The 22553-nt window shown below is 42.9% G+C and overlaps 1 protein-coding gene across 1 annotated transcript in view; it reads left to right on the top strand.

Moving 5' to 3' along the window:
* Nucleotides 1-22553, top strand: part of pik3r4 (phosphoinositide-3-kinase, regulatory subunit 4) — a 143564-nt gene that overhangs the window by 18214 nt on the left and 102797 nt on the right. Inside the window, exons 4-8 of the mRNA XM_072509794.1 lie at nt 2539-2673; nt 2806-3027; nt 19521-19694; nt 20577-20722; nt 22269-22472. Of these exons, the coding sequence (XP_072365895.1) occupies nt 2539-2673; nt 2806-3027; nt 19521-19694; nt 20577-20722; nt 22269-22472 (881 nt within the window). The remainder of the gene's footprint in view (nt 1-2538; nt 2674-2805; nt 3028-19520; nt 19695-20576; nt 20723-22268; nt 22473-22553) is intronic.

Raw genomic sequence — 22553 nt, forward strand, 5'->3', positions numbered from 1 at the left:
GGGTGGAAGTTTGATGTGGGGGCGTGAATCACGTTCACGTGTTCAAGACTCAGATGGTTCTGGCAGGGATTCTCGGATGTTATGACCAAGGTTCTGGGTGTGGCGGTCGGTGGCCCTGAGTCCGAAGGTGGTGGTATTTCGTGTGTCGCAAGGTCCAGGGGTCTGGGGTGGCGGTGAAGGGGGGAGAGGCTGTTGTTTTGGCCTTTGTCCCCCTGATAGCCCAGAGACGGATTTTTTTGTGTTGGTGGGACACAGAGCCGCTAAAGGCAGTGGTGTGCATGAGCAACCTGGCAGAATTCCTGAGGTTGGAGAAAGTCAAATTTGCTTTGCGGGAGTCAGTAGCGGGGTTCACCCGGAGGTGGAAACCATTCATTGATTTTTTTCACGAAGAATTGAGGGGTTAGCAAGGGGGGAGGGGTGTGGGGGGGGGGGGGGGGGGGGGGGAGACAACGGGATAAAAATTGGGGAGGCGGGATGTGTTGGGGTGTTGGTATCAGGGGAGGTTGAGGAATATGTGGCTGTTTGTTTAGGTTGATGTGTTGCTCTAAATTGCGGAGGCGGGATGTGTTGGGACATTGGTATCTGGGGAGGTTGGGGAATTTGTGACTGTTTAGATTGATGTGTTGCTCTTCTGATATTTTGTGTATTATATATATAGCCTTGAATAAAAGTACAACTGAGCCAACACCCACACTAAACACCTTTGCGCATAAATCTAATTCATAGGTTTACCCTTCCATACACAGAGACAGTAAATTAAACCTATACCTTATTTCTAATGTTTACCAATATAAATCCCTCAACTACCTGTGTTTTCCAAACAGTAAACTAAACTGAATCTAATCATTAAACACCAATTTCCCTACTGTACTACCAACAACTTTATACACAATTGAAAATTAGTTTACATGGATTTTCTATCTCATTTTTTGAATGTTGTCATACATTTTCTATCAAATTGTTTTTGTATGTTGTCACGCAATGTTAAAATAACCAACAAATTGGGGGTAATATTGATCTTTGAAGCCACGTGCGCATACAAGGTCAGCTTTGAGTATTGTGTACGAACAGTAATAGAAAAATTAGATTACAAAATTGCAATGTCAAATTAAAAACAAAGTGCTGGAAATACTCTGCAGGTGAGGTAACTTTCTGTGTCGAGGGAAATAGTTACTGATTTCTACTTCCTGATTTTCTGAGCCAAGATTTGTTTTCACTGTTGTCCTTCGTTACACTTAGGGCTATGTTAGACGTTTAGCTGCTGTATAAAGAGCCAAAGGTTCTGCTCCTTTTCACAAACACCTTTACTTGACTTTAACAGACTGCACAAAACTCTCTCATCACATCACCTGACACAAAGGCCACCTGAAGCCCCTTTACATATGTGTCAATTATTGGATACTTAACATAAATGGGACAACTAATTGGAATGTTTCTTAATCCATTACTTAACAGGCTACACCTCCTGCCTTTGCCATTCTGCCTGTCTTTTTGATACATTGTTTTCCCTGGCATATTTAGTTCCCAACCCAAGTCACCTTATAACTGTGTCTCTGTAATAGTAATTAGATTTAAACTAAGATGTAAACATCAGTTGATCTTTTATTACTGCCGATGCTCTGCATTCAGATAGTTATTTTTAATTTACTTTTAAAGAGGTATGCTATTACTGTTAAGTTCTGTTCCTTCCTGTCACACTCACCTTGTCATTGCCCACATTGATGTGCTTTTCTATTGTCTCAATTTTTATTGGATTTCTAAATCTCTCTGCCTGAGACCTCCTCCCTCCTCTTCGTTTAAAATAATTTTCCCTACACTGGCCATATTCACTGTTCATTCTCTTATGTTTGTATGCTTGTCCCTTCCTGTCACACTCTGGCTACCATTACTGTTATTGTTACTCAGCTCTTTTGTCTCATAACCCCAATCCTCAATCTTGAAACCCTATTTCTACTGAATAACTCTTCAGCTTTGGCTCCTGCTACATTTCTACTCTTGCCCTCTAACCAGGCAGCTAATCTGGCTAGGCATCAGGGAGGCATCAGTGCAGAGTTAAATGAGGCACTATCATTGAAATTTGGCATGTCTGCACTTCCCTGAGTGTACCTGGTTCACCACCTCCCAGTAGATTTCCTGCATTTTCTACCTTCCTCTTAATATCGAGGCCTAAGTCTTGACACTGAAATGAGGCTTATCAAACATTAGAAGATTAAATTATGGTATATGAATGAGACTGTTGGAACCTCTTATGAGGTTTATCACTGCTCCCAATATCAATGAAGATTATTTTGTTTTAGACTTTTATAATCAAGAAAGCTGTTCATTCAATTTTGATACTTGTTCGACACCATTATTTTCAATATTCCTTTGGCACAGTATTGATCCCCAATAGTCTGCTACTTGAATTTTATCAATTTTAGTATTTGTTCTAAATGGGCAAAACACAAACCGTAATAGTACAGGAAACATAGTATCTGTTTAAGTGAAAGTTACTTGCTGAACTGTCTTTCACTAATTCTTGTTCTTGTATTTGAACAGAAAACATAGCACTTTTGGCTGAGACTGCCCTCCGCTTTTTAGAAATAGTCCAATTAAATAATTTGAATGTGGAAAGTGAGCTAAATGGTGAAGAAACCGAGGAAATGCTACACCCCAATGAAAATTATGACTCTGGTAATCTTTTTGTGCTAAAAGTTCATTAAAAAAATTTCTGTGCAATTTGTGACACGGTGGTTGAAACATCTGGCTTAATTTTTTGAAGCCTACAGTTGAATGCTAATACAGAACTGAATCCTATGTTTCTAGAATTACAAGCTCTCCATGAGATGGTTCAGCAAAAAGTGGTGACTCTGTTGAGTGACCCAGAAAATATAGTGAAACAGACTTTAATGGAGAATGGTATAACCCGGCTTTGTGTGTTCTTTGGACGTCAAAAAGCGAATGATGTTCTCTTGTCGCACATGATCACCTTTTTGAATGACAAAAATGATTGGCACCTTCGAGGTGCTTTCTTTGATAGTATTGTTGGTAAGTACATAGAATTATAATAGATGGATATCAGTTTATGTCTTTGCCTATATAATGGAAACATAAATGTCCTTTCATGTTGCTTTTACAAAATGGAAAAAACTAATGTACGAACTCTTTTTAAAAGAAAAATAACTATTTTCTATAATATTTGGATTAAATAGCAGGAGTTAATTTGTGACATTTGAATTCTTAACGTACAGAGGAATTGTCTGTCCTGAAAAACGTACTTGAAATTCTTGAGATACTGATGCTGAAGCACAACATCTTGTGTGTGTGTAGAATTAATAATGGATGCCTGAAGTGTTGAGACTTCCCTCTGCACTTTATGTTCTGATTCTTTGTAACCAATCACAGCGAATATGAATTTCTTAATTTCCTGTTCCCATTTTGTCTGATGTCATTCTCCAAATTCTTTCAGTAATGGTTGCCCTTTCCCACATTGTGAAATTTTACCCATCATGTCTGGTGTTTTGATCAGTCTGAGGCATTCCAAGCCGACTTATCTGTTACGTCTGTAACTGCTCTGTTAAAACTTATAAGGGCAAAAAAGCCCAGAAGAATGCTTCTGTTGGTCTTTTTTCTAACAGCGACTTGCAGTTTCTCTGGATTCTACTTTCTATGCCTCTTCCATTCTAATGCTATAGCCATGCATCCTTTTCGTCGCAAACTATAATCTTTATCCTGGATGGGCAGCTGAGACCTGTTGCTTGCAATTCCTATGCCCTGGATTCCATCACCAGATTTGGTGCTGGGATTGAGTTGAACCAAATGGACCATGTGACTGCCTGAGAACACTTGGTAAGAATGATCATTGTATCATAAATTTTAGATTTGTAATGGAAAAGAATAAAGTGTAACTTCTAAATTGGAAGAGGGCTAAAGAGGAAATCTAGCCACACTACAATGGAAGCAAAGATAGACTAATAACTTAACAGGTCATGAGTGGTCTTTAAAGCGGAAATGTTTCGGGTACAGGATAGGCACATTTCAAAAAGACGGAAAGGCAGAGAAACCAGAGCCACGGCTTCCTGGATGGTGAGGAAGATAAACTAAAACAATCTTTTTGTTTCTCATCATATTTTATGATAGATGTTGGGTGAATTTCTCAATCGAGATCCAGGCCAAATAAGCTGAGAGGGGAAGTGAAAAGGGAAATAAGACTAATAAAGAGATAATAAAATATCTTCTATTGGCTTGTGGATAGTACGCTAGTAATAAGAGGTGGGATGGATCCTGTTCAGGACAAATAGAGGGTGAAATATGCATGGATGCACAGAGTGAAACTAGAATACTTAAATGAATCATTTATGCTGTGTTTACTAAGGAAAATTAAGTAGACAAAATATCGGTAAAGGTAACAGATGGGTGGAAAATTGGGAGAATTTATTGGAAATGGAGTGCATAAGAAACCTGGACTGGGTGGCTTGCATCCCAGGATATTAAAGAAAGTGGGAGTGGAAATGGTGCAAGGACTTGCCATTTTCTTCCCTGGATATAGAGGAATTGCTAGATTGGGAAGTGGTAAATGTGTTACCCTTATTCAAGAGAGAGTGTAAAGACATTCCAGTAACTATAGACCTGTCGGTTTAACATCAGCAGTGGATAGGGAAATATCAGCAGGTTGCAGGATAGGTTTGAGCTAATTAGAGAGCCAGCACAGATGTGTGAAAAACAGATAATACTTGGTTAATAGTTTTTCAATGAAGTAACAGAAGGCTGATGGAGGAAATGCAATTTATGTTGTCTGTGAATGTGTCTATGCATGCGACCCATCAGGGAGTGGGAGAGTTACCTAGATGCTGTGTTTCAGGAGGCAGTCATACCCCTTAGATTAACTACCTTGAATTCCGTCAGTGTTCAGGGACAGGTAGGTGGAAAGATCCAAGAGGTAGCACTGCAGGAGCCTCAGCCCCTGTCCTTGTCCAACAGATTTGAGATTTTTGACCCCTTTGTGGACGAGGGGGGACGGTAGGGAGGATGAACAAACGGACCATAGCACCATGGTAAGGGAGTCATTCAAGTGGGAGCAGCTGTTTAAGGGTAAATCCACATTTGAAATGTGGGAGTCTTTTAAGGCAAGGTTGATTAGAGTGCAGGGAAAATGAGGGATAGAAATGGCAAGATTAGGGAACCATGGATGACTGGTGGAATTGTGAGACTAGCTAAGATGAAAAAGGAAGCATACATAAGATCTTGGCGACTTAAAACTGATGAAGCTTTGGAGGAATATCGGGAAAGTAGGACAAATCTCAAACGCGCAATAAGGAGGGCTAAAAGGAGTCATGAAATATCTTTGGCTAACAGAGTTAAGGAAAATCCCAAAGCCTTTTATTCGTATATAAGGAGCAAGGAGGTAAATAGAGAGAGGATTGGCCCATTCAAAGACAAAAGAGGGAATTTATGCGTGGAGTCATAGGAAATGGGTGATTCTTAATGAGTACTTTGCATCGGTATTCACCAAGGAGAGGGACATGACGGATGTTGAGGCTAGGGATGGATGTTTAAACAATCTAGGTAAAGTCGGCATAAGGAAGGGGGACGTTTTGGGTATTCTAAAAGGCATTAAGGTGGACAAGTCCCCAGGTCCGGATGGGATCTATCCCAGGTTACTGAGGGAAGTGAGTAACCTGGGATAGATCCCATCCGGACCTGGGGACTTGTCCACCTTAATGCTCTTTGAGGGAAGAAATAGCTGGGGCCTTAACAGATATCTTTGCAGCATCCTGGAGCACGGGTGAGGTCCCGGAGGACTGGAGAATTGCTAATGTTGTCCCTTTGTTTAAGTAGGGTAGCAAGGATAATCCAGGGAATTATAGACCTGTGAGCTTGACGTCAGTGGTAGGCAAACTGTTGGAGAAGATACTGAGGGATAGGATCTATTCACATTTGGAAGAAAATAGACTTATCAATGATAGGCAGCATGGTTTTGTGCAGGGAAGGTCATGTCTTACAAACCTAGTAGAATTCTTTGAGTAAGTGTCAACGGTAATTGATGAGGGAAGGGCTGTAGATGTCATATCCATGGACTTCAATAAGGCGTTTGATAAAGTTTCCCATGGCAGGTTGATGGGAAAAGTGAAGTCGTATGGGGTTCAGGGTGTCACTAGCTAGATGGATAAAGAACTGCCTGGGCAACAGGAGAGAGAGAGTAGTGGTGGAAGGGAGTGTCTCATAATGGAGTAAGGTGATTAGTGGTGTTCTACAGGGATCCGTGCTTGGACCACTGTTTGTGATATGCATAAATGATCTGGATGAAGGTATAGGTGGTCTGATTAGCAAGTTTGCAGATGATACTAAGATTGGTGGAGTTGCAGATAGTGAGGGGGACTGTCGGAGAATAGAGCAAAATATTGATAGATTGGAGAGTTGGGTAGAGAAATGGCAGATGGAGTTCAATCCATGCAAATGCGAGGTGATGCATTTTGGAAGATCTAATTCAAGAGCGGACTATACGGTCAACGGAAGAGTCCTGGGGAAAATTGATGTACAGAAAGATCTGGGAGTTCAGGTCCATTGTACCCTGAAGGTGGCAACGCAGGTCGATAGTGGCCAAGAAGGCATACAGCATGCTTGCCTTCATCAGATGGAGTATTGAGTACAAGAGTCAGCAGGTCATGTTACAGTTGTATAGGACTTTGGTTAGGCCACATTTGGAATACTGCGTGCAGTTCTGGTCGCCACATTACCAGAAGGATGTGGATGCTTCAGAGAGGGTGCAGAGGAGGTTCATCAGGATGTTGCCTGGTATGTAGGGTGCTAGCTATGACGAAAGGTTAAGTAGATTAGGATTGTTTTCGTTGGAAAGATGGAGGTTGAGGGAGGACCTGATTGAGGACTACAAAATTGAGGTATGGACAGGGTGGATAGCAACAAGCTTTTTCCAAGAATGGGGGTGTCAATTACAAGGGGTCACTATTTCAAGCTGAGAGGGGGAAAGTTTAAGGGAGATGTGCGTGGAAAGTTTTTTACGCAGAGGGTGGTGGGTGCCTGGAACGCTTTGCCAGCGGACGTGGTAGAGGCGGGCACAATAGCATCATTCAAGATGCATCTAGACAGATATATGAACGGGCGTGGAACAGAGGGAAGTTGATCCTTGGAATATAGGCGACAGGTTTAGATAAAGGATCTGGATCGGCGCAGGCTGGGAGGGCCTGTTGCTGTGCTGTAATTTTCTTTGTATACAAGGTGGATCGTATATACCCGAATCGAAATGGGGCCAGCATCCTTGCAGGCAGTTTTGCTAGTGGTTTTGGGGAGTTCTTGAACTAACTTGGCAGAGGGGTGGGATCCTGAGAGAAGGTTCTGTAAGGGGAGATGCACAGCCAACATTAGAAGAGACAGCAAATGAGCCAGGAAGGCATAGAATTTATAGACCAGCTAGGGGAGTTTGGCAAGATTGGATGGTATTTATTTCAGTGCAAGGAGTCTTACGAACAAGGCAGATGAGTTGAGGGCACAAATTAAAACATGAGTCATTGCTGTCACTGAGACAAGCTTGAGAGAGGGGCAGGATTAGCAGCTCAATATTCCAGGATAGAGGATCTTTAGGCGAGATGGAAGGAGCTGGAAGAGTAATCAGTTACATCAGTAACCTCTTAGAACCCTCTTCAAATGAAACCATGTGGGTACAACTTTATAAACCAAAAAGGAGCAATCACACTGCTGTAGGCCCCCTAATAATTTGAGAGAAATAGAAGAGCAGATATGTAGGCCAATTTCAGAGAGGTGAGAGCAATAGGGTAGTGATAGTGGGGGATTTCAACTTTGCCAAAATTTCCTGGGGTAGTCAAGGTTTAAAGGAGGTGGAATTCTGAATGCGTCCAGTAAAATATTTTAAGCTAGAGCATAGAGAGTCCTACAAGAGAGCGGTGGTCCCGGACTTAATTTTGGGTGACAAAGCTGGGTAAGTGGTTGCGGTATCAGTGGAGAGCATTTTGCAGATGGTGATTGCAACTCCATTAGATTCTAGATTATTATGGAAAAGGACAGGGATGGACCTGAAATAAAGTTCAAAGCTGGGGGAAGGCCGATTTTAATAAGATCAGACATGATTTGGCGAGAGTGGACTGGGAACAGACCTTTTTTAAATGTTAATCATTGTCAGAACAGTGGGACGCATTCAGGAAGTAAATAGGAAGAGTACAGAGCCAACATGATTGTCAGAACAGTGGGGCGCATTCAGGAAGGAAATATGTTCCAACCAATTCAGTGAACCCTGGTTATCGAACGATATACTGAATTGGATGAAGAGAAAAAAGGAGGCTTCCAGCTGATATCGAGGGCTCAAAACAACAGAACCCCAAGAGGAATATAGAATGTGCAAGCGGGAACTTAAAAAGGAAATTAGGAGAGCAAAAAGTAACATGAAAGAATACTGGCAGGTAGAATAAATGAAATTTCTAAGTTTTATAAGCAGATTAAGGGGCTAAGGATAACTAGGGAAAGAGTAGGGCCCATTAAGGACCACAGTGATAATTGTGGAGCCAGAGGACTTAGTAGGGTTCCAAGTGAACATTTTGTGTTGGTGTTCAAGAGTGAGAGGGTCGATTATGGATATAGAAATCGAGGAGAAGGACTGTGGAAAAAATTGAATAAATTAACATAGGTGTGATGAAGAGAGTTAGTGGTCTGGCAGGCTTAAAGTAAAAAAATCTCTAGGGCCAGATGAAATGTATCCCAGGCTGTTGAGTGAGGCAAGGGAGGAAATAGGGCAATCATTTTCAATTCCTCTCTGGCCACAGGAGAGGTGCTGGAGGATTGGATGTGGAACCATTATTCAAGAAGGGAGAAAGGGAAAAACAGAAAAATACAGGCCAGTCAGTCTAACCTCCATGGTGGGGAAACTATTGGAAGCAATTCAAATTAATCTGCATTTGGAGAGGCAGGGATTAATCAAGAACAGTCAGCATAGTTTTGTTAATGGAGGTAATCTCTGATTAACTTTCGAGGAGGTGACCATGTGTGTAGATGAGGCAATGCATTTGACTTAGTCTACTTGGACATCCAAGGCTTTTGATAAGGTCCCACATGGGAGGCTAATGGCAAAGGTAAGAGACCATGGGATCCAAGTAAATCTGGCAAATTGTACCCAGAATTGGCTGAGTGGCAGGAAGGGTAATGGTCGAGGGGTGCTTTTCTGACTGGAAGCCAGTGTCCAGTGGGATCCCACAGGGATCAGTGTTGGGGCCCTGGCTGTTTGTGGTTTATATAAACAATTTCAACTCTACTGTAGGAGGATTGATCAGTAAGTTTGCGGATGACACTAAAATTGGAGGGGTGGTAAATAGTGGACAGTATAGCCTTAAATTGCAGGATGAGGTAGACTGGCTGATCAGTGGCAAATTAAATTCAATCTGGATAAGTGTGAGGTGATGCACTTGGGGGCAGGACAAACAAGGCAAGGGAATACATGATGAACAGCAGAACTCTGAGGAGCACTGAGGATCAAAGGGACCTTAGTGCGCATGTACACCGGCCCCTTGAGGTAGTAGGGCAGATGGATAAAGTGGTTAAGAAGGCATGTTATACTTGCCTTTATTATCCGAGTAATAAGGGAGGCTATTCTGAAACTGTACAAAAGGTTGGTTAGGCCATAGCTAGAGTATTGTGCAGTTCTCAAATCCACATTATAGGAAGGATGTGATAGCACTGGAAAGTGTGCAGAGGAGATTTACCAGGATGTTGCCTGGGCTGGAGAGTTTTAGGTGTGAAGAGAGATTGGATAGATTGAGGTTGCTTTCCTTGGAGTAGAGGAGATGTGTAGAGGGGGAGCATGATTGAGATTAATACAATTATGAGGGGCATAGATAGAGTGAACAGGAAGAAACCTTTCCACTTGGTGGGGGATCAGGAGAATAGATTTAAGGTAAGGGCCAGAGGGTTTACAGGAGATGTGAGGAAAAACTTTGAAGGTGGTGGGAATCTGGAGCTTGCTGCCTGAAAGGGTGGTGCAGGCAGAGATCCTCAACTTTTTGTAAGTATTTAGTTGTGCATTTGCGATGCCAAGGGATATAAGGCTATGGACCAAGTACTGGAAAATGGAATTAAAATAGTTGGATGTTTTTTGATCAGTGCAGACTCAATGAGCCAAAGGGCCTTTTCTGTGAAGTGACCTCCATGACTCTATCTCTTTCAATTCTGCAAAAGTTCCAGAGGATTGGAAAGCTGCCCATGTGGCACCTTTTATTCAAATAAGGGGGGAGACAAAAAACAAGTAACTTTAGGCCAGTTAGCTTAACATCTGTCATCATAAAGGATGTATTGCAGAGCATTTAGAAATGCACAATACAACCCAAAAGTCAGCATGGCTTCATGAAGGGGAAATAATGCCTGGCAAATTTATTAGAATTCTTTGAGGCGGTAACAAGCAGGATAGATGAAGGGGAAATCAGTGGAAGCAATATACTTAGATTTTACAGAAATATTCACTAAGATACTTTTGTAAGGGCCACGAAGAATCCAGCACGAGTTTTAAGGATACAAGTAATAACATTTATTTACTATAACATATATACATAACAGTAGCAGTAACTTCCCTTGCTACATACTCCTTCCTGCTGGTTCCTGAACTGGCCAGCTTTATTTATACTAGGAGTTTACTAGTGGTTTCTCCGCCCCCCCCCTCATTGGGGAAGCTCATACTCCCACAGGATTGTGGGATAGTCATTAGTCCCCAGCCAATGGTAAGTAGGCAGGTTATAACAGCTACCACACAAAAGGCTGCTTAATAAGATGAGCCCATGGTGTTGGTGGATAGTATGTTACCATGGATAGAGGATTGACAAACTGACAGAGCCAGATCGTTGGGATACGAGGAGCCTTTGCAGAATGGCAACCTGTAACTAGTGGAGTGCCAGAGGAATTTGTGCTGGTACTACAATTATTTATATATAATATATATATATATATATTAATGACTTGGATGTGAATGCAATATTATCAAGTTTGCAAATTACACAAAAATAGGCGAGGAATTTGTGCTAGTGCCACAATTATTTATATATAATATATATATATATATATTAATGACTTGGACGTGAATGCAATATTATCAAGTTTGCAAATTACACAAAAATAGATGAGAAGGCAGGTGGTGAGAATAGGTCTACAGAGGGATATAGACCGGTTAAGTGAGTAGGCAAAAACTTGGATGGAATATTATGTTGGAAAATGTGAGGTTATGCACTTTGGTAGGAAGAATAATTGAGCTAAATATTATTTAAATGGAGAAAGACTGCAAAAAGCTGCAGCACAGAGGGATTTGGGGGTCCTCATACATAAGTCACAAAAGCTAGCAAGCAAGTTCAGGTAATTTGGGAAGGCAAATGGAATGTTGACCTTTATTTCAAAGGGAATGGAGTATAAAAATAGGTGAGTCCTGCTGAAACTATACGAGGCACTAGTTAGACTGCAGCTGGAATACTGTGAACAGCTTTGGTCGCCTTATCTAAAGAAAGGTATACTGGTATTGGAGGCAGTCCAGAGAAGTTTCAATAGGTTGATCCTGGGTATGGAAGGATTTGATTATGAGGAGAGGTTGCGTGGGTTGGGCTTGTACTCATTGGAATTTAGAAGAATGAGGGGTGACCTTATTGAGGCATATAGGATTCTCCGGGGATGGTGGTGGTGGTGTTGATATGGTAGATGCTGAGAGGATGCCTCTTGTGGGAGGGTCTAGGACCAGAGGGCATAACCTCAGCGTAATGGGTTGCCCATTTAAGACCGATGAGGAGTATTACAATCCCAGACCAAACCCTGACAGTTGCTAGGATACTGGACGGAACCTCCCATTTCGTTTAATTTTGTAATACTGGGGAAAAGTTACTTCGCTCCAGGAGTGATTGCACGAAGAAATAGCGATATGGTATTTTAAAACAAAGCTTTATTAGTAACACAGTATTAAAATCTTTTAATGTCACACTCGGAAATAACTTACTATTCAACATAGTGAATATTTGAGAAGTGAGGAACTGCTGTGTGCTGTGTTTCACTGAGACAAAGCTCACTCTGGCCACACCAGACTGCGCCATCCAACCTGAAGGCTTCTCGACCTATCGGATGGACCACATGATGGCCTCGGGCAAGTTGAAGGGTGGGGTTGTTTGCCTCCTCATCAACACCTCCTGGTGAGTGGATGCAGTGTCCTTAGTGTGCCACTGCTCCCAGACCTGGAATACCTGACCGTGAAGTGCTGCCCTTTCTACCTACCACGTGAATTTACCTCTGTACTTATCACAGCAGTCTACATCCCATCCTAGGCATAAGTGAAGAAAGCACTTGATGAACTACACACCACCATGAACAACCAAGAAACAAATCACCCAGAAGCCCTGACAATCGTGGCTGGCGACTTCAACCAGGCCAACCTCGGGACAGTTCTATCCAAACTCCATCTCCTGCCCCACCAGAGGTGCAAACACCCTGGACCACTGCTACACAAGCATCAAAGGTGCCTACTGCTCCATTCCCTGACCACACTTTGGCAAATCCGACCAAAAGTCTACTTTGGCTTACAAACAGGACCTCAAGTGTGTTGTGCCAGTCAAGAAAACCGTGCAGTGCTCGTCCGAGGCTTCAGAGGACATCTTCTTCGACTGCTTGGAGTCTGTAGACTGGTCCATATTCAAGGCCGCGGCAGCTAACTTCGACGTGTACGCAACCACCGTCACAGATTTTATCAGTAAGTGTGTCGAGGTCTGTGTACCAAAGAAGACAATACGGGTGTTCTCCAGTCGGAAACCCTGGCTTAACCGGAGGATTAATTCCCTGCTGAAGTTCCGAATGGAGACGTTCAAGTCTGATGACCCTGACCTATATAAGAAATCCAGGCATGACGTACGGATAGCCATCAGGGACACCAAAAGTCAATACCGGATCAAACTAGAGTCGCAGACCAACGAGACAAACCCACTATGATCACAGGCTACAAAGCAAGGCCAGGCAGAATCTCTGGGGCTGGAGCATCCCTCCTGATGAACTGAACAAGTTCTATGCCTGCTTTGAACAGTCAACTAATACATCAGTGCCACCCGCCCCAACAACCCTGGACACGCCAGTACCCACTATTACAGCCTCAAGAGGTGAGAGCTGCCTTCTTGAAAATGAACCTGGACAACAAGTCAGACTGCTGTTCACAGACTACAGCTCCGCCTTCAACACCATTATCCCGATGTTATAACCTGCCTGCTTACCATTGGCTGGGGACTAATGACAATCCCACAATCCTGTGGGAGTATGAGCTTCCCCAATGAGGGGGGCGGAGAAATCATTAGCAGACTCCCTGTATAAATAAAGCTGGCCAGTTTGGAACTAGCAGGAAGGAGTAAGCAGCAAATGAGGTTGCTGCTGTATACATATGTTATTGTAAATAAATGTTGTTTCTTGTATCCTTGAAACTCGTGCGGATTCTTCGTGGCCCTCACAAAACCCGACAAGACTAATAATCAAACTCTGCAATCTTGGACTTGACCCCTCCCTGTGCAGCTGGATCCTTGACTTCCTCACCAACAGACATCAATCTGTCACAATAGGTAACAGCGCCTCCTCCACAATAGTTCTCAACACTGGGCCCCTGCAAGAATGTGTGCTCAGTCCTCTACTGTACTCCCTATACACACACTACTGTGTGACAAGATTTAACTCCAATTCGATCTATAGGTTTGCGGATGATACAACTGTGGTGGGTCGTATCGCAAACAACGATGAATGAGACTACAGAAGGGAGATAGATCACTTGGTTGCATGGTGTACCAAAAGAAAAAGCCCTCCTAAATGTTGGCAAGATCAAGGAACTGATCATCGACTTCAGGAAGCGGAGCACGACCCCCCCCCCCCCCCCCCCCCCCCGCATCACAGCTTGGTATGGCAACTGCTCGACCCAAGATCGCAAGAAACTGAAGTGTGGTGAACTCAGCCCAACGCATCACGCAAGCTTGCCACCTCCCATTGATTATGTCTACAGCTCCCTCTGCTTCAGCAAGGCAGACAGCATTGTCAGAGATTCCTCCCACCCAGGCTTTGCCTCTTCCAGTCCCTTCCATCAGATGATACAGAACTTCTAGACCACAGAACTTCTTCCCCACAGCTATTAGACTCCTCAACAACTCTCCTTCGGACTGATCTGTTTCCTGTAAGAACACTATTCACGATGCCCCATGCTGCTCTTGCTCATGTATTTGCTTTGTTTGGCCCTTGTTCTGCACTGTAACCGATGTACTATTTGTCAATGCGCTCTTGCGATTATTCATTTTGTCTACGATTGCATTAGCCCAAGCTTTTACGATGGCTTTGCACCCCGGCTCCTAAGAACTTTGTTTCAAACCAAGATTCCTTTAAAAACATGAGTTCAGCAATCAAACACACTCTAACCCAAGCTTATAAAGCTTACTTCACCAAATACTTATAATCCAACATATCTGAAATTTCCACATTAATCACAGGAGGAATTTCTTAGATACTTAGAAAATAGGAGCAGCGAGCCTGCACTGCCATTTTTTTATGATCATCCAACTCACTTCTTTCAGAGGGTAGTGAATCTGTGGAATTGTTTACCACAGAGAGCTGTCGAGGCTGGCCTATTAAATATGTTTGAGGCTGAGATGGACAGATTTTTAATCAGTAAGGGAATCTAGGCTTCATAGAAAGCCCGCAGTGCAGAAAGAGGCTATTTGTACCATGAATATGCACCGACTGAAAGAGCACCCTACCCATGTCCACTCCACCCTACCCTATCCCCATAACCGAACCTGCACATGTTTGGACTGATTTGGAGATGCCAGCGCTGGACTGGGGTGGGCACAGTAAGAAATCTCACGACACCAGGTTTATTTCAAATCACAAGCTTTCGGAGCGCTGCTCCTTCATCAGGTGAAGTGGAGGTAGATTCACAATCACAGCATGAATAGGAGAGATACAATTGCAAGATAATTACTGATTGGAATGTGAGTCTTTACAGGTAAACAAATCTTTTACAGGAACAGACTGAGTGGAGTGAGTAATAATCACAGATAATCGAGATGTGAATTGTCTCTAGCCAGAACAAGTTAGTCGGATTCTGCAAACCCGGCGGTATGGTGGAGATTATATGTAATTTGACAGGTACCCGAGATCGCGGTTGAGGCTGTCCTCAAACGTGCGGAACTTGGCTACCAGTATTTGCTTGGCGGTTCTGCGTTGTCCTGTGTCTCGCAAGCCGCCTTGGAGAATGTTTACCCAAAGATCGGAGGCTAAATGTCCTTGACTGCTGAAGTGTTCCCTGACTGGGAGGGAACACACCTGTCTGGCGATTGCTGCGCGGTGTCTGTTCATTCATTGTTGTGGCTTCTGCATGGTCTCACTGATGCACCATGCCTCGGGCCATCCTTTCCTGCAGAGTATGAGGGAGACAACATTGGCCGAGTCGGATGAATATGTACCGTGTACCAGGTGACCTCGTAAGACAAACCCGGGACATGACTGACAAGAGTACCCTTCGTCATCCAGTACTTCACCGGAGCAGGGAAACTACGAAACCTTCAACATGTCATCGATAACGATGAACATCTCGCCAAGGCCATCCCCACACCTCCACTACCTGCCTTCAAACAACCTCCTAACCTCAAATAGACCATTGCTCGCAGCAAACTACCTTCACAAGAACAGTGTCCAGGAGACCACACAACCCTACCATGGCAACCTCTGCAAGTCATGCCGAGTCATCGTCATAGATACGACCATCACACATGAGATCACCACCCACCAGGTACGTGGTACATACTCGTGCGTCTCGGCCGAAGTCCTGAGGCGTAGTACAGCGGCGAATGTGCCCACATTCCTTTTGAAGCTACTTCCCAGCCCCACCTCCATTCAGTAATGTTCACTGCACTCACCTCTGCCTCCTGGAGCTCTGGCATCCCCCTGGTGTCTTCCACCGTGAAGACTGATGCAAAGTAACTAGTTCATCTGCCATTTCTTTGTTTCCTATTATCACTTCTCCAGCCACATTTTCGAGTGGTTCAGTATCTATTTTTGCCTCTCTCTTACCTTTTATATATTGAAAAAATATTTTCCTATCTTCCTTTATATTACTAGCTAGATTGCACTGATACTTCATCTTCTCCCCCTTATTGCTTTTTTAGTTGTCTTCTGCTCGCTTTTAAAGGCTTCCCAATCCTCTGGTTTCCCACTAATCCTCGCCACTTCGTATGCTTTTTCTTTAGCCTTTATGAGGTCCTTAACATCTCTTGTCAGCCATGGATGCCTTGTCCGCCCCTTAGCATGTTTCCTCCTCCTTGGGATGAATTTCTGTTAAGCCTCCCTAATAACCCCCAGAAACTCCAGTCATTGCTGTTCCACTGTCTTCCCTGCTAGGCTCCTTTTCCAATCAACTCTGGCCAGCTCCTCCCTCATGTCTTTGTAGTTACTCTTATTTAATTGTAATACCATTACATCTGATTGCAGCTTCTCCCTCTCAAACTGCAGGGTAAGTTCTATCATATTGTGGTCACTGCTCCCTAAGGGTTCCTTCACCTTGAGTTCCCTAATCAAGTCTGCCTCATTACACATCACCAAATCCAGAATTGCCTGTTCACTAGTAGGCTCTGCCACAAACTGCTCCAAAAAACCCATCTCTTAGACATTCCACAAATTTCTTTTCTTGGGATCCACTACCAACCTGATTTTCCCAGTCCACCTGCATATTGAAGTCCCCCATGATTATTGTAATATTTCCTTTTTTACATGCCTTTTCTATCTCCTGATTTATTTTCTGCCCCACATCCTGACTACTGATAGGGGGCCTGTACATAACTCCAATCAGGGTCTTTTTACCATTGCGATTCCTCAATTCTACCCACAGAGATTCTATGCCTTCTGATCCAATATCGCTCCTTGCTGTTGCTTTGCGATTCCTCAATTCTACCCACAGATTCTATGCCTTCTGATCCTATATCGCTCCTTGCTATTGATTTAACTTCATTCCTTACTAACAATGCAACCCCTTGCCCTTTGCCTGTCCTTTCGATAGGGCATATATCCTTGGATATTTCAATCCCAGCCCTGATCCCCTTGCAGCCACGTCTCTGTGATGCCCACAACATCGCACTGGCCAATTTCAATGTGCGCAACAAGCTCATTTACCTTGTTCAGTATACTGTGCACATTTCGGTACAACACCCTCAGTCCTGCATTGGCCACCTCCCTTTTCACACTCTCCTCAGTCACTGTACCCTGTACTGTGGCCCTTTTTGAGTTTTGACTATGGCTTCTCTGCCTTACACTTTTCCCCCTTACTGCATCGGCTCCCACCCCCCTGCCACATTAGTTTAAACCCTGCCCAACAGCACTAGCAAACCCTCCCCCCGGACATTGGTTCCGGTCCTGCCCAGGTGCAGACCGTCCGGTTTGTACTGGTCCCACCTCCCCCAGAACCGGTTCCAATGCCCCAAGTATTTGAATCCCTCCCTCTTGCACCATCTCTTGAGCCACACATTCATCCTATCTATCCTGACATTCCTACTCTGACTAGCTCATGGCACTGGTAGCAATCCTGAGATTACTACCTTTGAGGTCCTACTTTTTAGTTTAACTCCTAACTCCCTAAATTCAGCTTATAGGACCTCATCCAGTTTTTTTTACCTATTTCGTTGGTGCCTATGTGCACCACGACAGCTAGCTGTGTCCGTCTCTCCCCCCCCCCCCCCCCCCCGTCCAGAATGTCCTGCAGCCGCTCCGAGACATCCTTGCACCAAGGAGACAACATACCATCCTGGAGTCTGGATTGCGTCTGCAGAACCACCTGTCTATTCCCCTTACAATTGAGTCCCCTATCACTATAGCCCTGCCATTCTTCTTCCTGCCCTCCTGCGCAGCAGAGCCAGCCACGGTGCCATGAACCTGGCTGCTGCTACCTTCCCTGGTGAACCAACTCCCTCAAAAGTATGCAAAGCGGTATATCTGTTTTGCAGGGAGATCACCGCAGGGGACACCTGCACTGCCTTCCTACTCTTACTCTGTCTTTTGGTCACCCATTTTCTATCTCCCTCAGTAATTTTCACCTGGGGTGTGACCAACTTGCTAAACGTGCTATCCACGACGTCCTCCGCATCGCGGATGCTCCAAAGTGAGTCCATCCGCAGCTCCAGAGCCATCAAGTGGTTTAACAGGAGCTGCAGCTGGACACACCACTTGCACGTGAAGGAGCCAGGGTCAGTGGACGTGTCCCTGAACTCCCACATCGCACACGAGGAGCATGACACGGGTCTGGGATCTCCTGCCATGTCTTAAACCTTAGATTAACTTATACAACTGCAATACCAAAACACAAAATAAATAAATAAATAAATAAGTAGCAAATGAAAAGAAAATCATTTAATAATATTTATGACTGTTTGGAGAAACAAATACAGTCAGTGCAGGCAAGAAAATTTGTTTTTGTCTTTGGTATCTGTTTACCTAATAGTAAGAAGCTGATCAAGAGATTCCTCAAAGTTAGAAGTTGAGAGATTGTGTTTTTTTTAAAATGCCGAGTGCTATTGTACTATGTACGCATTTCAACAACAAGCACCACGTGCTAAAACCTGTGTGCAGTCCTTTGATTCTCACCAAGTTAGTACTGTACAATTAGTATACCAACAAATAACAAACTGAATGCATGATTCTTCTAATTTCCTTGGTAACGAAGTTTGGGAGTAAACATTGAGTTTCATAGAATCCCTACAGTGCAGAAAGAGTCCATTTGGCCATCTAGTCTGCACCGACCCTCTGAAAGAGCACCATACCATGTCCCACACCCCCACCCTATCCCCGTAACCCCACCTAACCTTTGGACACTAAGGGGCAATTTAGCATGGCCCATCCACCTAACTTGCATATCTTTTGATTATGGGAGGAAACCAGTGCACCTGGAGGAAACGCGTGCAGACATGCAGAAATTGCAACTTCCACATCGACAGTCCCACAAGGCTGTAATTAAACCCCGGTCATTGGCGCTGTGATGCAGCGGTGCTAACCACTGTGCCTCCGTGCTTCCCTTTTTTATCTAACTAAAACTGTTGAAGGTTTAAATTCTTGCTGCATTTCAATGTATGTCTCTTGCTTGTTTGTGTAACTTTGTTATGTGATAGGTATCCACAGGGATTATCTAATACACCCTCAAACACATTTAAACCTTTTGGTAGCCTTCCAATAAATGGGACACCGGCAAATCAAGCTTGGTTTGAAATTTAAATTCACACTTTGTTAGTCGTCAAATTGGGACGAGTTCGGATTGCCAGAAGAATATTCTGTTTATAAAATGATTGTCTGCTGTTCTGTTGCAGCCTCTTAGTTATTTAGTTTTATATTGTAGAATTGTCTAATTTTGACTTTTCAGGGCTTCTGGTTGGAGGAGAAAACTGGATGCGATGAACCAACCCTTTTCTTGGGAAAATTGTACCTGATCCAAGTTCAATCTTTTTGAGATTTTGTTCAGAAGATTGACGGTGCTCTTAATTTTCAACCTGTTATATTTTCAGGTGTTGCAGCCTATGTTGGATGGCAGAGCTCATCAATCCTTAAACCTCTTCTTCAGCAAGGACTCAGTGATGCCGAGGAGTTTGTGATTTATAAAGCCCTCAATGCCCTGACCTGCATGTGTCAATTGGGACTTCTGCAAAAGCCTCACATCTATGAATTTGCCAGTGACATTGGTGAGATTGATTGTCGCAAAAAGGTTTTCCTTTTTTTAAGATGAGCGCTGGTCACCTAGTGCAGCCTCCACCAAGCTATTACTCATTGAGTACAGACAGGGTGTCCACAGGCTGTGCAAACATGCTGCACAGCAGAGGACACTTCTGTGAACACAGATGAGCTTTCTGATTGGGGATGGAGGGGGGCGGCGGTGTGGGAGGTGGGTTGGAGAGAGGGTGTAATAAGGAAGAGGCGATCCGTGTCCCCAGATCGTGATTTTTAAAAAAAATTACCCAATTCATTTTTTCCAATTAAGGGACAATTTTGTGTGGCCAATCCACCTAACCTGCACATCTTTTTTGGGTTGTGGGGGCGAAACCCACGCAAACATGGGGAGAATGTGCAAACTCCACACGGACAGTGACCCAGAGCCGGGATTGAACCTGGGACCTCGGCGCCGTGAGGCATCAGGGCTAACCCAATGCACCACCGTGCTGCCCTTCCCAGATAATGATCTGGTGATTGGCAGCAAGAATTCTGATTTCTGCGTACAGTGGGTTTTTGATTTTGTTTTTTTTATAAAATCAATCATGGGATGGTGAGCGTCACTGGCTAGGATAGCATTTATTGCCCATCCCTATTGGGGATTAGATTCCGGGGTAAGATTATGCTTTGCAGGATCATGAGGAAGTCTGAAAATTGAGTTCTTATGTTCTTGAGTAAATTCTCTCTCTGCTGTACACACCTGGCATTTATCCATCTAGATTTGAATTAAATTTGGTTAATTTGTTTGAATTAACTTGTATGAAGTGAGAAGATGCTATCTTGCTGCCTTTCTCTGTAGCTACTGTGTTATCTTGATATTTGTTTCTTTTTAAGATGACCCTTTTTGTTTACATTAGCACCTTTTTTGTGCCACCCAAATCTCTGGATACGTTATGGAGCTGTAGGATTCATAACAGTGGTAGCACAACATCTGAATATTGCTGATGTCTACTGTAAACTGATGCCATATCTTAGTCCATTCATCTCCCAACCAATAATACAGGTACAGTAAAAATAATTTGTTTTGTTCTATAATTGGTTGCTTTGTAACAAGCTCTTGCAGTTTTTATTCTTCTCAGCGTTTAATTTCACATATGATGGAAATTTTAATCCGTTACCTATGTCAGCCAAATGAGATTGATGTTACAGCATCATTGGATTGTGCTCACAATGATGCTGGGACTTATTTTAACATATCCCAAGTACTGAGAAATGTCTTATCCTGGGTTTTTCTCAACTGGAAATTGTTTTGTCTGCCTTGAATGTCTACTGACTAGCCACAGAATGACAGTTGTAAATGTCTGGGAGTAAATTACCTGTCTGTTTTCTTGATCATGATTGAACTCAAGTGCACCTGATTATTAAATTGGGGGATTTTGCAGACTCATTGGTTCATTCACAAATGCAGAATTGCTTGAGTAGATTAAGTTTCTGTTATGGTTTTATGTTTTATAGGTAAATGCTTCTGTAGTTCCAACTATAGTCAGCCACACTTCAGCAAGTTTTATAGATGAACAGTCTAAAATATCTTTGATATATTTTACTGCACCTTATTTGCATGTATTCCATACATTTGTATTGTTTTATCGGAATGATTGTTGAAATGTTAAATGGAAAGCCAGTTGAATTATTTTGCTTGTTGCCTCTGCCATTGAGGGTGAGCGGTGGTAGTATTTCCACTCATTGTTAATCTGTTTGTAAACACTATATCCTTAAACTAATGGACAGATTTTAACAGAGCTTGCTACACAGATAGGATATGGCCCAAAGCAGAACTGATCAGTTTTTTGTCGAAAATCTATATCCTGCAATTTTTTCAAGGATCTGATAACATTGGATATTAGGGCATATCGACTTAAGAATATTGAGAGTTTTATCGAGTTTTATTTAGAATGTTGTTGATTGTCTCTGCTTTGGAATTAATCTAGTCTGTCAAAATTAAATGGAGTTTTCAGAGCAACTTGTTGAATGTGGATTGGCTTGAAACCTCCTCTGAGTTGGAAGCTCTGAATAAATTTTTTTCCAGCTTTGTTAGAGTAACAAACAGGCAGGGTAAAGCTTTCAGGCAGAGCTATGTAATTGTAATAACGTAGAGTTAGAACGGCATGGCAGACAGAGTTATGTCCTCTTCACTTGCTAATGAATGTTTTTCAGACTTGGAAGTTTTTTGGGCAAACAGAACAACAGTGCATTAAAAAGAATACAGATAGGAGTATTGCAACTCATGATTGAATCTGTAATTTCCTCAATTGGCTAGCTTAGGAATTTTTAATTGGCAACATGAATTGCTTTTGTTCTTGAATGCTTTTTATAGCCTGAGCTTGAGAGTAAAGCATCAATAAACACTATTTTAGGCCATGTAGTGACATAAATAAGGGGAGGAAAAACTTATCCAAATTCTTTAAATGTTCTGACACCATAGTGACTTTGCTAAAGACTAATTTGATTTTTTTTTAGCGATGATGCTAGTCAAGGTCTGATTTACAATGTAGACATTGTGTTTCAATTGTATTTGTCTTTCAAGCAGCTTGTTTTTGGAATTTTTACAGATAGACAAGGAAATTGTACTGTTGAGTGTTCTCAAGGAGCCAGTCAATCGTTCTATATTTGATTATGTGTTACGATCAAAGGACATAATGAACTTGTACAGGCATTTGAACTTGCGCCAGAAAGTACGCAATGGACTCTTGCTGGAATGTCCACTCCCAGAGGACCCAATTGTTGTACAACTGTTAAAGAAACTGCTTTCACAGGTAATACTTAATATAAATGTATTTTTAAAAAATGAATATCTGGAATCTCTAATTGCATTGTTGATTTGGATGAGGTACCAA

Source organism: Scyliorhinus torazame, chromosome 6 (assembly GCF_047496885.1).
Source record: "Scyliorhinus torazame isolate Kashiwa2021f chromosome 6, sScyTor2.1, whole genome shotgun sequence".
Classification (NCBI taxonomy): domain Eukaryota; kingdom Metazoa; phylum Chordata; class Chondrichthyes; order Carcharhiniformes; family Scyliorhinidae; genus Scyliorhinus; species Scyliorhinus torazame.